Raw genomic sequence first — 19,011 nt, forward strand, 5'->3', positions numbered from 1 at the left:
ACAGTAACAATCTGGTAAGACTGGGGAAATACGTTTAATTCTGAAAGCTGATTGGTTAAATCACCAAGTGGCCCATGTTACATCTTTAGCCAATCACAGTAGCATCTGTGACGTATTACATTTTTGACAATGGGTAACGACACAACAATAGGCCCGTAAACATCATTATCTGGGGGGGCCCCATATGAAGTGCAACATAAGATAAAGGTCTAGGATAGGGCAACAGTTCCATAAATCGGCCAAGAAGATACAATTGTGCATTTCCCAGTAGTTTATGATCACACACAGAAAAATAGTGACTGCGCACTTTGAATGGAACCATTGGAGACAGCACACCACCACATCCACAAAAACATGTTGATGGCACACCATGCATGTCCATGAAAACACATTTGGTATACTGCTGCACATCCATGAAAACACGTAGACGGCAGACCAGACATAGGCTGAAATGATAAAAACCCAGAAAATATCAGACGAGCCAAACCTCAAAGTGTGTATTTTAAACGTTATTACTTTACACAGTGCTGACAAAGTAAGCACACAGACAGGTGATAGACCAATCCAGGAACCCACTAAAACTAGTTCACCTACTACTGTTGTGTGTTGCCAAAATTGGCGAATTGTTAATCTTTGAGACATTTTGGTTGCAATCTTTACTCACTGGACTAGTAGTAGCAGCAACATCTACCACTCCCTCTGCGGTTCTGTGAAAGAAACGTGTTTATTTTCTGAAGTTTTTTCCGTTCTTCAAGAAGCTCTTCTTTCCTTTTTCTTTTCTGGAATCTTCTTAAGTACCTCTTTTGGGTATTCATCATGGCTTATACATTGTACATAACGGTTATGGTTTTAATCTACACTCTGCATAATCTGGCATCAAATCCAGCTGGCCAGGTAAGCACTTTAGTACAGAAGCCGAGATTGGTCGTACTCGACTTTTACTTTTCCTTTGCCTTCTCGAGTTAATGACATAACTATCTCATTATCACGGTTAAACCATTAATTGTTTTCTCGAGATAACAAGATAATAATCTCGTTATTCATGAGTAAACAGTTATTGGTTTCTTCGAGATAGCGAGATGATTAACCTGTATGATTAATGAGGCTAGCCCTGGATTCTTTATGTAGGATTTTCAACCATTTTTCATTTCTTTTTCTTTGTGTACATAGCTTGGTTTTGTCAAGTTTCACTGGTTTAATATGTTCGACATGGAGTTAAATAAACTTAGCTGATAAATGATTATACTTCAAATTGAGGTTGTTGTGAACTTATTTAATATGTAAACAGAATAAACTGAGCTTGATTCACACCTCTTATCCCAACACACAGACGGTTGGGTATGTGTTCACAGAACAATATATGGCAGTTCGAAAGTTACAGTATATCCCTCACAGAGGTGGACATTGAATATAAAGTCATTGTATAACACTGTCATAATGCTTTCTTTTATATGCAAAACTAACCCTTGATGATCCATATAACTAATTAAGGATGTTGCCAGTTGTTTTTAACCTGGTACTGCAGAAACTAAAATTCCAACTGCACCATGAACAACAATGTCTTGTGCTGATAAAGCAGAAAAAGAGAGGTCAATTCTATGTTTTTAACTGAATAAAATGTTCAAAAGAACAACTGACTGTGAATGGATCTTAATTTCACAGGTTTCTGGTAGAAGAATGGGTGATTTCAACAAGAACAATACAAGCTGTTACAATGGCAATGCAACATCCGTTTCTAAAATGGTGGCTATGATTGTTGCTTGCATTGGCCTTCCTTTGACTATTGTGGCCATCTATGCTGTTTCCGTAATGGTAAGCACAACATGGCTGAAATGTATTACTTGCTCGGACTTGTCTGACATGTTTGATTACAAGTACATTTAAAGGCTGGTTTATACTCAGAAACCAGGCCGTCTGCGTGTGTGTCGCAGTGAAAGCAGATGTGCCCTACCCTCCGCAGACACTCTGGTGCACCTCTCCAAAATTGTAAGTGACCGCAGACAGTGCTGCAGACACAAGGCCTCTGATTGGTCAAATATACATCCGCTCTAAACTATGCGATTTCCTGTTTGGTACCTTACCGGCTGTTTTGTTTGTATGACCACTATTGTGCAAAACGACTCATAAAGATGGACCAGCTAAAAGAGCGAGGTGCGCGCGAACACTGGGACCCTTTTTCCACCTGGATCCCCGCTCTTTTCACCCTCGTGTCCCTCCGTTGTCACACAAACTTGCGCTCACTTTCTCACCGCCTCGGCCGTTTCTACACCCACAGCAAACTGGCAACCCACACCCGCACAAGTTTGTCGGACAACGGAGGGACATGAGGTCGAAAAAGAGCGGGGATCCAGGGGCAAAAAGGGTCCCAGCGTTCTCGCGCACCTTTCTCTTCTAGCTGGTCAACCTGGTTTCTGAGTCTAAACCAGCCTTAAAGCTTTATCAATATGTGAAAAACCGAATGCATTTACAACCAATATTTTTTTATGTATTATGTTACTTTTAACACTGCCAACACAAAACTCAGGATTGTAGAATGTATGGGGGACCAGGAATCATTCTGTGCTTTCTTGATCTTTTCCTGCAGGTACGAAGTGGTCATTTGGTTCCTGTCTACCTTATTAACCTTCTCATCAGCAATTTTATTCGGTTCTGTTGCTTGACTGTTAGGGCAGAGGTCAACAACGAAGATATCTGCATAATAACAAACTGCATCCTTACAGTTGGTGTGTTGGTCAGCATGTGCTTTATGGTGTTTATTGCTTTTGAAAGGTAAGATTCTGTTTTGTTGCACTCTATAGTCATTTCTGTGTGATCAAACACAACTTAGATTAAACAAATCTATTTCCGGATCTCATTCATGACTGTCATGTCTCTGTCTTGCATTGAAGGTATTTGGTCATCGCTCATCCCCTGTGGTACAAATTCAGAAGAAATGTTAAGACATCCCTGTTGGTCTGTGTTGCAGTCTGGGTCTTTCCTTCCTCATACTTTCCCATATGTTACTTTGATATTGATTCTGCTGAACATATTTTGGCAAGTTTACAGTTGCTGCCATTCCCTCTGCTTTTATTTTTCTTTGGTGGCACACTTAAAGCCCTCTCTGCAGCTCGCAGTGTCCCAAATGATCAAAAACAACGAATCTTAACAACTTTGGTACTGGTCTTGGTTTCTTACGCTCTGTTGTTTATGCCCCGAATAATATTTCTAGTAAAGGGAAACCCTTACGGCTCAATTTATGATGTTGTGACTGTAATTCCAGTATATGTAAGTTCAGTTGTTGACTTGGTTTTGTATGTTTTCATGAAAAAAGCATTTGCTGATTCAATTTTGAAATGTCTGTGTTGTTGCAAAATTAACCATGATGATGCCAACATGTCGAAAGAGAGGCGAGCCAACATGAAAACGGAAATCTCTATGCAATCACAAAAACAGGTTGAAAGAAAAACTGATGAAGACCATGAATTTAGTTAAATACATATACTTGGAATAAAGACAGAAGTTTAGAAGGTCTAACCCCATTAATCTAAATTGTATATTTCCCAAGTGTGACCAAAATATGTAGAAACTCAGGAATATACATGGAAAACATTCATACTCTATCCCTGCCAGTATTTCCTCCCAAGAACCTGTGTTCTAAAAGCTAAAAAATGAAGTAACTACTGCGCTGTGATTGTAATCATTTTTATTTCTAAAAACTAAAGCGTGGTTTCTTGTGAATGTTTTTAAATGTAAAAAATGTTTTGTATTGTTTTTGTGAATAAGATATATACGCAAAAGGTTGAAACAATAAATTCCTTGTTTAATATATGTGGTATATAAAAGATAACCAGAGATGTTTAACAACAATTGTTCAACAGTTCAATTCATGTCTGTGGTCTCTAAGAGTTGAAATAAACGTTTTCTCATATTTACATCTGTTTCTTAGGGTGACCTTAGGGGTGCAAACCCCACTTACATACATCATCTCACAGCATATTCAAAAGGTCCTGCAAATTTAAAAATGTATTTAGATTCCTTTCAGTTCTTTTATATTGCAATAATTCACAACACATTTTATTTCAAGCCTTGAAACTATCTAAATGTAAGTGCAATTTTCTTAAATTAAATGCAATTACCCTTAATCTGAGTAGGTAAATAATGTGATTTACTGATGGGATTTTTTACTCTTAAAATAAGATAATTAGATATTAGATAATTAGATAATATGACTTATTTAGATTAAAATGTTTGCAGCTGAATTTCTATGGGGTTTTGCTTCAATCATGCAACAGCAAACTGCATTACACACATTTCATTAAATCTAAAACATTCCACTTCAGGGTGCTACGGTTACTGGATGTTATTCCAGCCTCCTCTCACTACTCGTGGGAAATAAAGGGGTTATCGTCTTGTAATTCATCGGTGGGACACAAATTGTACCCCTTCCGATTGCCAACTTCCACTGATATTAACATTGCCTAATCAATTTTAGGGACTGGGCCATAGATGCAACCAGAATTAGGTCATTTGACCTTAAAATTTAGTTGTCTTTAATACCTCTTTATGAATCATTTGTAAAATAGTAATTATTTTTAGCAGTAATTACTGTCTTTGGTTTATTGGTAAGTGAAAATAATATTTGATCTTTTATTCACTTTCTTTAACTTGATGTTTAATAACAATACTCTTTGAACTTATTTTATACTCTTTAATATCAACTCTCCCAACTTCTCTTCCCTTATGAGAGTTAAATTTAGGGAGTGGAGGCGACAGTTTACATATCAGACCAGGAGAGGGTGAAGGCAAGCCAGATCAGGCGAAACACTAGGACTCCTGTTCCCTTCAGTTTTCATCTATTTTGTTTAATTTCTTATTTACCTTATTCTATATTATCAGTAATATTCCAACCATAATTTATTATTTAATGAGTTGCCATGATATCTGACCAGTGAATACATGTTTAGCCGCATGTCGTCATTCAACCGCTGGTTGTCTTGGTGGCAGAGATGGGAAGTAACTAAGTACAAATACTTCATTGCTGTACTCAAGTAGATTTTTCTGATATTTTCACTTTACTTTACTACTTATTTTTATGGCGACTTTTTACTTCTACTCCTTACATTTTTACACAAATGTCTGTACTTTCTACTCCTTACATTTTAAAAAAATGTCTCGTTACTTTAGTTTTGAATCATTTCAATGGAGTTACCGTTATTATTTTTCACGTCATCAATACCAAATTCAATCTAATTGGATGGGAATCTACGTTGCATTTGACGCACCACTACAAGATGAATCGACAGATTCGGCGGTATTCATTGGCAGCAAATCATTGCAGCTTGGTGGCGGTGGCGTTAGTAGCATGGACGACGAGATGATTGAAAATGAACACAATGGAGATCTAGTCCTATTGGCAGACATCCATTTAAAATGTAGGCAACGGCATGAAAAAAGTGGTTTCTACTTTTACTTTTATACTTTAAGTAAATTTACAAGCCTGTACTTTGTTACTTTTACTTGAGTAAAGAAGTTTAATCAGTACTTCCACTTTTACCAGAGTATTTTTTAACACAAGTACCTGTACTTTTACTCAAGTACGGAAAGTGAGTACTTTTGCCATCTCTGCTTGGTGGTGTCCACTCTTTACTCCATCCAGACAGTGTCTTGCCCACGACCAAAATCTAATAAATTAGTAAAGATTCCCAAAGGAGTAAATCATGATAATCTAATTAAAATCAAAATAACTCCAATTGGGGAAAAAGTTAAAACAATTAAATGCGGTCTGTTTAACATAAGATCTCTTTCCTCTAAAAGTCTGCTAGTTAATGACTTGATTTGTGATAATCACATTGACTTGTTTTGCCTTACAGAAACCTGGCTGCAGCAAGAGGATTATGTAAGCATAAATGAGGCAACTCCTTCAAGCTATTTCAATTTTCACATACCCAGAAGTTCTGGGCGAGGAGGAGGAGTAGCAACAATCTTCCAGTCTGACTTACTGATTACTCCCAAAACAGTTAATACCTACAACTCTTTTGAACATTTAACCCTTAATTTCCCTCATCCAAATTTCAAGGCAAGAAAACCTCTTCTTTTTGTAACTTTGTATCGTCCACCAGGTCCTTACTCTGAATTTTAGATGAGTTTTCAGAGTTCCTTTCTGATTTGGTATTAAATACTGACAGGGTCATCATAGTGGGAGATTTTAACATCCATGCTGACATTGAAGGCGATAGCTTAAGAGCAGCCTTTAATGCTATCTTAGACACTATTGGCTTTGTTCAAAATGTAAATAGTCCCGCACATTCTCATCTTCATACTTTGGATCTTGTGCTGACATACGGCATAGAATGTGAAGAAATAACAGTATTTCCTCACAACCCTGTCCTCTCTGACCACTTTCTAATAACCTTCAGGATTACTTTAACAGAGTTCTCCTCCCCTAAAAGAAGGTTCAATTTTAGTAGATCTTTATCAGATAGTGCAGTTATAAATTTTAAAGAATCTGCTTCACTTTCTCTCTTCTCTGTGTCGCTGAGCAGTGCTGCAGAGTGCAAAAGCATAGCTTATTACCCTTCACAGGTTGATGATTTTGTTGATGGGGTTGCTAGTTCTCTGCGTACTGCCTTAGACAACGCAGCTCCCTTGAAAATGAAAACAGTTAAAAATAGAAAGCTTGCTCCTCGGTTTAATGCCAAGCTGCGTACTTTGAAGCAAAATGCTAGGAAACTGGAGAGAAAATATCGCTCCACAGGCCTGCGGGAGTCCTTCCTAGTCTGGAAAAATGGTTTACTGCTGTATAAGAGGACCCTTTGTAAAGCAAGAGCAGCATACTTCTCCTCATTAATAGAGGAGAATAAGAATAATCCTAGATTTCTTTTTAATAGAGTTGCCAAACTCACCCAGAGCCATAGCTCTGTTGAACCGTCCATTCCACCCGCTCTTAGCAGCAATGATTTTATGGGATTCTTTATAAATAAGATTGATCTTATTAAAAATAAGATCATAAGCACTCCTCTATCCGCGATTGTACCTGAGGTAGTCATGGAATCTGAACCGGGTTTAGACTGCTTTGATCCAGTTGAACTTTCTGAATTAGCAAAATTATTGTCTTCATCTAAGCCTTCAACTTGTATGTTAGATCCAGTTCCAACCAGGTTATTTAAGGAGGTATTCCGTTTGATCTCCTCCTCCATTTTAGATGTGATTAATCTATCTCTGTTACAGGGATATGTACTTATATAAGCTTTTAAGGTTGCTGTAATTAAACCTCTGCTTAAGAAACCGTCTCTTGACCCAGATGACTTGGTCAATTATAGACCTATATCCAATCTTCCTTTCTTATCCAAAATTCTTGAGAAAGTAGTTGCCAAACAAGTTTGCGATCACTTACACCATAATGAACTTTTTGAAGAGTTTCAGTCTGGCTTTAGAGCTCATCATAGCACTGAAACAGCTCTGGTGAAAGTCACTAATGATATTCTCATGGCCTCAGATAATGGACTTGTATCTGTGCTCGTCCTGTTGGATCTCAGTGCTGCATTTGATACAGTTGACCATAATATTCTTTTAGAAAGACTTGAATATTGTGTTGGAATTAAAGGAACAGCACTAGACTGGTTTAAATCTTATCTATTTGATCGAATTCAGTTTGTTCATGTTAATGATAGATCTTCAACACGCTCAAAGGTTACCTGTGGAGTACCACAGGGATCAGTGCTAGGACCAATTCTCTTTACTTTATACATGCTACCAATCGGTAGAGTTATTAGACAGCATGGGATTAATTTTCACTGTTATGCTGATGATACCCAGCTATATCTGTCTATAAATCCAGATGAAGCTAACCCATTACATAGATTACAGGCATGTCTTGAAGACATAAAAACCTGGATGACTCTTAACTTTCTGCTTCTGAATGCAGACAAAACAGAAGTTATAGTCTTTGGACCAGAGTCTCTGAAAAAGAAACTGATTAGCCAGTCACTTCATTTGGATGGGATTAAACTGATTTCAGATAATAAAGTAAAAAATCTTGGTGTTATTTTTGATCAGGACCTGTCATTTAAATCCCATATCAAAGAGGTTTCTAGAATTTCCTTCTTTCATCTGAGGAACATTGCAAAAATTAGAAATCTCCTGTCCAGGGGTGATGCTGAGAAACTAGTCCATGCATTTGTTACTTCCAGGCTGGACTATTGTAATTCTTTACTATCAGGAAGTCCACAAACTGTAGTTAAAAGCCTTCAGCTGATCCAAAATGCTGCAGCCAGAGTTCTGATGAAAATTAAAAAGAGAGATCACATCTCTCCTATCCTGGCTTCTCTTCATTGGCTTCCTGTTAAATCAAGAATAGAATTTAAAATCCTCCTTCTCACATATAAAGCCTTAAATGGCCAAGCTCCATCTTATATCAGAGATCTGATTGTTCCTTATGTTCCTAACAGAGCACTTCGCTCTCAATCTGCAGGTTTACTAGTGGTTCCTAGAATTGCTAAAAATAGAATGGGAGGCAGATCTTTTAGTTATCAGGCTCCTCTCCTGTGGAACCAACTACCAGTTTTAGTCCGTGAGCCAGACACCCTGTCTACTTTTAAGGCTAGACTTAAAACTTTCCTTTTTGATAAAGCTTATAGTTAGAGTGGCTCAGGTTATCCTGAGCTATCTCTATAGTTATGCTGCTATAGGCTTAGACTGCTGGAGGACATAGGGACCCCTATTTCATCATTCTGCTTCATTCTCTCTCTGTTCTCCTATTCTGCAGAATCTGTTAGTTCAATCTCTAACCTTCTGCTCTCTCTGCTTTTCCTCAGAGTAGCTTCGCCTCGTCTGTTCCTGTTTGGCTGTGACGTCATCCTGGAAAGAAACATCAGCTGTGCTGCTTCCATCAACACCCTTGTTTATAGATGTTGGAGATCGGCCTGTTTTCCAGTGTGGTCCTGTTTCTCTGACCGTGACTGACTGGATGTGCTCTCTTCGTCCTCTGGCATGGGAGCTGCCTTGGAGCTCGTCTGCATGGCTGTGTGTTTCCTGGACGGGGCCGCCTTTTACAGCTGCTTTTTGTATCTCTGCTTCTGTCTCCTTGAACCCCAGTCGGCCTCAGCAGATGGCCGCTCACACTGAGCCTGGTTCTGCTGCAGGTTTCTTCCTGTTTAAAGGGAGTTTTTCCTCTCCACTGTCGCTACAAGCATGCTTAGTGTGAGGGATTGTATTTGAGTCAATGCAATCAACTGGTTTTCCTTAGATAGAAAACTTTGTATCAATTTGACTGTATGATCTGGTTGAACTGTAAAGTGCCTTGAGATGACATGTGTTGTGAATTTGGCGCTATATAAATAAACTGAATTGAAACTGAATTGAATTGATAGTCTATTCCTAAACCTATAGGGTCAGTGGACCTCTAGCCGAAGCTTAATTAAGTATATCTAATACCTTACCATGATGACCTAAGATTAGCTGACTTTAAGCTTAAACCCAATATTTCACATCTTACCAGGAGGGTTTAATCCAGCACGCAAGATCAGTGGATTTCTTGCCTAAACCTAAAACAACCTCAAACTTAATACCACCATGATAGGTTATTCCTCATGCTATTATCAGCAAAATGTATACCTTACCCTAATTTAATACTCCAAGTATTATCTCATATTTTATGGCTTACCATGACAGTCTATTCCTAAATGGTAAATGGTAAATGGCATGTACTTATATAGCGCCTTTATTCAAGTTAGGAGACTTGACCAAAGCGCTTTACACTACATTCATTCACCCATTCACACACACACTCACACACTGATGGTGGCAAGCTACATTGTAGCCACAGCTGCCCTGGGGCTCACTGACAGAAGCGAGGCTGCCGTACACTGGCGCCACCGGGCCCTCTGACCACCAAAGGTTAGTAGACCTCATACCTAAACCTTAGACAACTTTTGCTTTCATTTTGTATACAAAACAAAGTTTCATTTAGTACAGCTTTTCAGACAGTAAATGAACATTTCCATTCCATAAAGTGCAACAGTGATCAAATTTAAACAGTGTTGGGAGAAAAAACATGGTGCAAAACATGCATTGTTGTGGAAGATCAGAGCATGTTATCAGTGTGATGCAGAGTCTGTGACGTGATTTAGTTTTTTCAACAGTTCAGCATGGGCAGATGGCGGTGGAGAAGAAACTTTTGCAGACACTGCTGGACCTGCATCATATACCCTGAAGCCTCTTCCCAGAGGGCAGCAGGGAGAACAGTCCATGGTGGGGGGTGTGAGGGGTCATTGATGGTGTTGGGGACACGCAACATTGGGATGAAATGTCTTTAATGGAGGGAAGAGGAGCCCCCATGATCCTCTCTGCTGTTCTAACCACTCTTCTCACCTTCTTCCAGTCTGAGGCGCTGCAGCCTCCACACCAAACAGTGAGACAGCTGGTCAGAGCGCTCTCTATGGTGCTTCTGTAGAAGGTGGTCAGGATGGGTGGGGGCAGGTGGCTCTCCTCATCCTGCGCAGGAAGTACAAGTGCTTTGTGCCCTTTTGACCAGTGAGATGGTGTTTACAGTCTAAGTGAGGGTGTCTGTTATGTTCACCCCCAGGAATTTGGTGCTGCCGAGCACCTCTACTGCTAAGCTGTAGTCAACGATGATCTCCTTTTCTGAAGGTCCTGGATCTTCCGGCTGTGGTTCTGTTTCGCTGATCTAATGGCACGGTTCAAGTTGCATCTCACTGTTCTCACAGCCTCTCTATCACCAGACTTGAAAGCTGAGTTCCGTGCTTTTATCGATTTTCGAACCTCCCCTTTTATCCAGGGTGGTTGGTTGGTTGGCCCAGGTGGTGATGTTCTTTGTGATGTTGACGTCCTCAATGCATTTGTTGATGTAGGCTGATACAGTCATGGCATACTGATCTATATTTAATAAGTTGTCATATGTTGCTACAGCGCCCTGCAATGGACTGGTGACCTGTCCAGGGTGTACCCGGCCTCTCGCCCATTGACTGCTGGAGATAGGTACCAGCACCCCTCGCGACCCCACTCAGGAGAAGCGTGTCAGATAATGGATGGATGTTGCTACAGCCTTGAAGATGTTCCAGTCAGAGCATTCAAAACAGTCTTGGAGTGTCTCCATGGCGCCCTCACACCACATTCTGACCTCTTTAACTGTTGGTTTAGCCCTGATCAGCTGGGGCTTATATGCAGGGATAAGCATGACAGATAGGTGATCAGATGAACCGAGGTGGGGGCGGGGGGCTGCTCTGAATGCATCTTTGATGTTAGAGTAAACCAGATCTAAAATATTGTCATCCCGAGTTGCAAAGTCCACATGTTGGTAGAAATGAGGGAGAACAAGCTTCAAGTTAGCCTGGTTAAAATTCCCAGCAATGATGAAAACACCGTCTGTGTGCAGATTGGAGCTCAGAGATAGCCTGGTATAGAGTCTTCATGGCTTCTTTTGTATTAGCGCTGGGCGGCACGTAAACAGCAGTGATGCCAACCACACTGAACTCTCTGGGCAGATAGAACGGTCTGCAGTTAACAGTCAGAAACTTGATGTCTGGAGAGCAGAAGCTGGCGTTCTTGCACCAGCTGTTGTTGATGTAAACACTATTGTTTATATTGCACTATTGTGATTGCTTAATATCACAATAGGCAGATTTTTGGCAGCAATTTAACACCATTAATTGTTTTTATAAAGTACCTAGTAGGATTCTAAAGGACTGTTATAGTGGGGGATGGGATTTTCTGACTATCTCACAGTCTTCATCTTCAGGCCCCATCACCTTCAACAGGTAGGTGAACAATCTAGCAGCTGACATCATCCATTAACTTCCGGTTTCCTGGATTCCATGACAGCTGCTGTCTGATTAACAGTTTGAATACCAACCAAGCATTTTGAGTGACCATTACAGGTCCATTGGAAGGTGTTTACATTTCGGCTATAGGTAACCTTACAAAGACCTCCTATTTTACAACAAGTTAAATGATGACATGGTCAAACATATCAACGTGTCGATATGTTAAGCCAGTTAACATTAATTTCCAAAGCTGCTATCTCTGTGACATTCGCTACTTAGTTTATAGCCAAAATTTCAGTTCTGGGCAGATTTTGTGCTCACAATTGCTCTCCGCATATTTAAAATAAGTCATTTGATTGCACTAGAGAGAGGAGAATCAGAGAAGAGACTAAAAAATCTCTAAGGGATAAAAGTGACTTTAAAGATAAAAGTCACAGCAACACTTCTTACTGATTTTCCTTATACTGTTTATGCTTTCCCCTGTTTTTTTTTTATGTTTATTGCCATAATAGAATAAGCAGAGACAAGGAGGAGATGGTCCAGGGGCCAGCAGCATTGAGAAAGATTTTAGGACTTGTTTGTGAAATTGCAATTTTGAAGAGGTTTTTCTTTTTTTTTTATTGCATACATTTGCAGGTGAAGTTCAGTGGCTTTGGCCACTTTTCCACATGGCAACATCCAACTAATCCTTTCAATGGCAGCAGTCAGTGGGTAAAACTTTCAAATTTGCTCTACAATACTGCACACTGAATGTATGACAGAGTATCAGGGCCAGGCTAGAGATTCTTTTTCTTCTATTTCGAGAATAAAGTCGTAAGATTACGAGAATAAAGTCGTAAAATTATGAGAATAAAGTCGTAATATTAGGAGAATAAAGTCCTAAAATTATGAGAAATAAGATGTATTTTATGTACTTATGTATGTATTATGTATTTATGACAACTCTTACAAGAAGCACTTTCTTCCCTGAAATGAGGAATGTCGAGCATCATGGGCCAAAGTTATACTTTGGTTTTGGTTTGACAAATAAGTAAATTGGGCAGCAGCAAATTGGGCAGGAGGTCAAAGTGGACTCAGGTTGCTGATTAGTTGAGCTGGTCGACTGTCACCTGCTGGTTGGAGCTCGAAGCTTTCTTTCTGGAACAGGTTGTTGTATGATGACTTAATTCTCATAATATTATGACTTTATTCTCATAATTTTAAAACTTAATTCTCCAAATAAAATAAATAAATCTTTAGCCTTGCCCTAATACTCCACCATATGAATGCATTGCAGTGTAACTGCCTTATTATTTAGCCTTCTACTTCTCTTTTCAACAAAGCTTTTTCATTATTTATAATAATTAATTGAATTTCAAAGAAACATTTTTAGAATAAGGTTCCTTTATCAGGTTTAAAATACAAGGCAAGAAATGATCAATAATTATCTCGTAGGTCGATACACTAATGAAAATAAATCTACGTATTTTCAAAAACTCAATGTTGACATGTGGTGTTCATATGAGACAATAACTGGCATATTTAGTGATTACACATTTAAATTTACGCTTATCTACCTCATGTTCCAACAAAAAAACCTGAAATCTACGCGCCTCTAACTTTGAGCGAGGGGATGCATTTCTCAACATAACGACGGCCAGCGCTTTGCACTATTGGCTGATCTCAGTCAGAGCTACTTACTTCTCTGATAGGACACTCTCACACGCAGACATCCTCTCTTATACTGTGATTGATTGGTTCAGGGGAAATTTGAATGTGAGAGTGGAACAAGCTGTCCAGACCAAGCTGTCATTCATTCATTAAGATACAAAATATTGATTACAGAGGAAAGCGTGAAGAACAAAGATAAAAAAAATCTTCAAGTTGGTATGATAATTTTTAAATAATGAATCAATTAGATTTCAGACAAGATGATACCATACGTATTTTATACCAGGGTTAAAAACCACACGAGGGAAAGAGGCCTTGCTAAATGGCTCAGGGGTAAAATAAGAACAAGCTACTTAATTTGTGCTAGTCGCAGATACATTTTTCCAGCTAGGTAACTTATTAGTAAATGTTAGATTTTATGTGCTGCATGTATCTGTGAAGATTCTCAGTCATCCAGGTCATGGTCAAGCTTGAAAAGGTTCAATTTAGGCAGCTGGATGTAAAGATGCGCTGGATAATTTGATTCTGCAACCACCTTGGACAGACCACACCCCCTTTACATTTGAAAAGCTTGAGAAACCTCAGATGTCGAGTGCTTGCTGGGTACACACCATGGCAAGACCAGCTTTTCCCTGTCATCTTCCCAATAAGATCACATTTATATTAGTTATTGAACTCCACAGCAGTGAGATCATCACATTTCTGCTGGAAACTGCCTTCTCAATTTCATTTTTAAAGCCGTTTCCCATATCTAATCTTTGTCATGTGCTTTAGTTTCTTCCCTAAAACCTTTATCAATTATTAATTCATAATAAAGAAACACCATGGGTCACAACTAGCGCTGGGTAAAAAAATTTATTTAATCGATTTTGAATCGATTCCTTTACATTTTTGCAAAATCGATGTCTAGGGAATGAGATCGATTAGTTTTATAGTGATCGGCGTGACGTTCACATTCAAATGAGCAGGAAATATGCACTCAAGATGACTTCAAGCCAGACCACGCTGCACATATAGTTTGTGCAGTGAAGATAATGCAGCTCATGCATGTCTGCTGTGTTTCCACTGTGTCACGTCTGCTTGCTCGAGTGAGGCTTCACTTTTTCACTTTTCACAAACAAGTTTGCACTTTTGAGACAGTGTTGTTCACATCTCAAGTTTAAACTGTCTGATTTACAAGTTTGCACTTCGTGTTTAATATGACAGGAAAAAATAAAATACATGAGTATTTTGAAACACGGTTGAACCACTTTCATTACTGTAAAAACAGATCGAAACGCATTTAATCGATTTAGAACTGAATGAATCAAAATCCAATCAACTCAGGACTTTGTCGAAAATACCCAGCCCTAGTATTCGTCACAACTTGTCACATTGGTATAACAGAATCATAGTTTTGTCACAAATGTTTTATATGTTAAAAAAAATCTAAATAATTGTACAGTTATTTTAGCAAGAAGGCCACTTGCCTATTAGTCTCTTCCCTTTTTCTTTCTAAGCCGTTTCCACAGAAACAAACATTAATAGTTCCTCTTTCTGCTCCTAGACAGACATTTATAATGTTGTTAATACTTCCCTCAGGTTTATGATTTCTTTAAACATGAGGATTACTTCGATATTTTTTGTAGAGAACCAGTTAGGTCAGAAGGAACTTCATATAATCAGTTTACTTGACAGATCCCATTCCAGTTTAACAGCCAGCTGGATCAGGAAGCATGGTGCAAAAAGGAAGTGTCAGGGGACTTGTAAAAGGAATGGAGCATTTCACAATCTCAGAAATGTCCCCTGCATCTGTGCCATGTAAATCGGAATGATCTACTGCAGAAATCTTTTGTAACTTTGAAGTCACGTCATTACATCGGCTAGAATTGAAATTTACATACTTGATAACCAACAAGATGACCAGCGGTGATGCCCTGTGGTGATAACTGCAGTGACTGTAGGTATAAAGCTGTTGTAATGCACCTGACGAGATGAGCTGCAGGTGCGATGCACCTGGTGTGACGTGCTGTGAGCATGATGCACCTGTTGTGATGCGTGCCTGTCACAATGTGCTGTGTGTAATTGCACACCTGTAATGTGGTGCAGTGATGATGTGAGAGGTAATGGGCTGCGGTAATGTCTCTGAAGATATTTGACAGTATTCCACTGCATGCTGATGATGATACTAAAAGCAGAGATGTCTAGAAGACAATGAGCCCCATTATTATAGAGCCAAAAGATTTCCTCATATAAACAGAAATCACATATGTGATCCACTCTTGCACAAGATATTCCACATCCATGCAACACAGGATTCACACTTGCACAGCAAAATCCATACCTGCACAAGATCCTAACATGCAGAAGATAAAATCCACAGGAAAAGATCCCCACATGCACATACTGATTTAAACAAGCAAATAAAATTAACATATTCACAAGACAAGACTCACAAATGTATTTATGATGCATACACAATTATATCTTGAATCAAAAACTACCAGCGGTCTTTGAGTTATACTGCAGTTGTGGATTTTCAGACCCACCTGATGTGACTCATTGTAAAAATCTATTTTTAAACAAGCTATTATTTGCAACCAATTATATAATTAAATTGTTTTACCGGATAACAAGAAGGTATATCACATGGGTGATAATTTTGTAATAAGCCTATCACCGGAGGATTAGAACATTATTGCATCTCCTGCTGTTAGCTTTCTTTGCTCAAGAGGGGAGTATGTTACATAAACTCTATCCAGCTCTGGTGCGCACTCTACCAGGGTTTAGGAGGAGGATAGCCATAGATGTGTGCCACATGGCCGGCAGATGTCACTAGAGCTGGTCAAAGGTGGTAGGTAGCTGGGTCAGCAGATGTGAGAACAATCCTTTTAAGGGCTAAATTAAAACAGCTTTTTTTTTTTTTAAAGCCTCCCACAAACCTTATCGACATTTTTCTGTCTTTGATTGAAAACGATTTGTTTTTATTTTAATTTGTTGTTATTTATTCATTACTTATTAATATAATCGTATTAAACGTTAAAAACTTGAAGCAACCGAAACCAAGGCAGATTTTTAAATAAAACTAAACACAAAAATATGAAAAATGGCCCCTGGAACAGAATATAGCGTTGAGATGCAGTATGGGTCTGCCATGTGGTGTGTCTCAGCCCCTTTCTGTTTGCTAGAACGTCTCCCTTATCTTTCATACAATAAAATCCTCACCCATATGGTATACCTTCTTGTAATTGACTGAAACAATTAAGTTATTTAATTGGTTGCAAATCATAGCTTGTGAAAAAAATTTATTTGTGCACCAAGTCATTTCAGGTCAATCAACACACAGATGTGGTTAAGTTCAAAGACCACTGGTCTTGGGCCACATAACCTGGCTTCAGTTGAAGACCTGTGACCAGAGTCTGATCCTGCAGTGTTACAATACTTATAACATGCTGTTTCATTCCCACTCATGATGATGGGAAGTCCACTACAGGTAAACCTGGTTGATCTTCATATTACAGCCTAAAGAGTAAAAGGGGCTGATGTTTTATTTTTGGGCCTCATGTATGTTTTTTGTCATTGAATCATGTTCTTGTCTATTCATTTTCGTTCATCACTGATGACGTGTTCAAGTATCATCGTAAGGTGTATCATGGTTCTATCACTCCTGGCGCAGCCAGTGACCTTCAAGAAAGTCTATATGATAGCCATGAATAGAGGTGATGCTGTAGAGACAGCCGACAGCCTGGAGAGACGGCAAAAGTGGTAGGAAGGGTTAGCTCCCCGACCTACAGCTCCCATGAGGGATCACCCAAACCTTGCTACAAAGAACCCTACAGAAAAATACCCCCAAGGATGCCCGAGAAGGGGGGAGAATGAGCATCCCAACCGGACGAATTCACTGGTAACGACCCAAGCAAATTGACAACAGATTATGAATTTAGTCTGGATATGTGGCAAGGTCTGCAAAAACCTGCGAGGTCTGAAGCCGAGACGAAGATGACCTGTCTTGTGAAGGAAGAATAGAAGCAATGCTCTGGAACGACAACTGACACAACAGTCCTTGTTGCGCCAACTGTAGAACCTGGTCAGATGGAGGAGGAGCTGAGTCTAGAGTCCCTCCACAATACCCGGATCCTCCTAGCAACACAAGTTCCTCCACCGAGCAGGAAATCGGAGCATCGTCGGGTAAATTGGCATGTCGCTAACAGCAAGGAGTGGACCAAGCTGGATGAGGATGTAGACAAGAGCCTGGAAGCCATCTCAAAGGGCAACGCCGAACAGAAACTCCACACTATGTGCTCCCTCATCATGAACATAGGTGTCCAGCAAGGAGCAAGTAACCCAGCAAAGCTCAACTAACGGGGAGTCAAGATAGGCCAGCTGGGACAAAAACTGAAATCCTTGAGACGCCAGTTCAAGGCAGCTAAGGAAGAGGAGAGACCTGCTCTGTCAGAACTCACTAACATCATTAGGAAGAAACTTATCACATTGAGAAGGGCCAAGCAACACAGACGAAAAGGCAAGGAAAGGGCCCGGAAGCGAAGTGCAACTCCTTCGCCTTCACCAAGTGGCTACTGAGACAGAAACGGAGTGGCTACCTTGCTTGACCTGTAGAAGAGATTAACCAGAATCTCAACACCACATATGTCGGTGATAGTCACATGATCAATCACAGCAAAGGATTGTGGGAGATTATCTTAAGCTAAGCACTAAGGTTGATTTTTCACGGTGTCACATGAGTAGGGAGGTATATAGAATCAAATATTAATAAACATTGGTTATTGACTCTATAATATGACTATTGCATCCCTTAAATAAAGATATGTTAGTTAAAGGCATAAAACTCCCCTGGGGAAAATGCCATGCAGAAGATAAATTGAGTATGACAATAATTTCAGGGTTCCTACAGCATAAGGCAAGTTAAATTCAAGACTTTTTAAAACTTTTTAATACCACTTGAAATAAAAATTTAAGCCCAAATTCACAAGAAACACAAGAAAAACCAGCTTGCGACAATTTAACCCAAAGGTTTATTTTAACATAAACCACTGCACTAATGTTTAAAATTTTTAAAAACTTCCCATACGGGAATAAAGCTAAAAACAAATGACAGATATATTTGAACAATTATTTAACTGAATTTACAAACTTTGTTTTAGCAGGGATCAAAACAAATCAGGTTTAAAGCCCCAACATAACCAGAGATAAGTCTTTTTTGCAGTTATTTTTTTCTGTGTATCGTTTTTTTTAGTATGTTTGATTTGGTGATAAGTGGAGGCGTTGCAGAGACAAGGGTGGAACAAAACTGAGAAATACCGTCTGTTTCTCTGTAACTCGATTTTGACGCTTTGTGTTTCGCGCTTCGCATGCGTGACTCCACTGCCTTAATTCCCATCGTTCCGAGCTTGAATGACTTCTTGCACTAAATCTACTGAGCCTCATGTATGTTCTTGGCTGGAGACAATTTTCGTTACATTTACACTTGCTCATGTTTTCCAGACAAAAAGTTTATGGTGCATCTCCCAAATGTCCCGGCCGCAACAACGCTTTTATTGGTTCCGTTATCAGAAAGGAACCAATAATAGCGAGCTGTTATTTTTTTTTAAATAAAAATTTTTTT

General features: G+C 39.2%; 1 protein-coding gene across 1 annotated transcript; it reads left to right on the forward strand.

Annotated features, from left to right (window-relative positions):
* Positions 1 to 1,677: 1,677 nt before the first annotated feature.
* LOC119792649 (cysteinyl leukotriene receptor 2-like) lies at positions 1,678 to 17,750 on the forward strand. The gene is made up of 5 exons (XM_038299377.1): positions 1,678 to 1,812; positions 2,585 to 2,769; positions 2,889 to 3,264; positions 11,735 to 11,753; positions 17,470 to 17,750. The coding sequence occupies exons 1-5, from the start codon at positions 1,678 to 1,680 to the stop codon at positions 17,748 to 17,750; spliced, it is 996 nt and encodes a 331-aa protein (XP_038155305.1).
* The last annotated feature ends 1,261 nt before the right edge of the window (positions 17,751 to 19,011 follow it).

This window comes from Cyprinodon tularosa, unplaced genomic scaffold, assembly GCF_016077235.1.
Source record: "Cyprinodon tularosa strain WSP-4 unplaced genomic scaffold, ASM1607723v1 ctg428, whole genome shotgun sequence".
In the NCBI taxonomy this organism is placed as follows: Eukaryota; Metazoa; Chordata; class Actinopteri; order Cyprinodontiformes; family Cyprinodontidae; genus Cyprinodon; species Cyprinodon tularosa.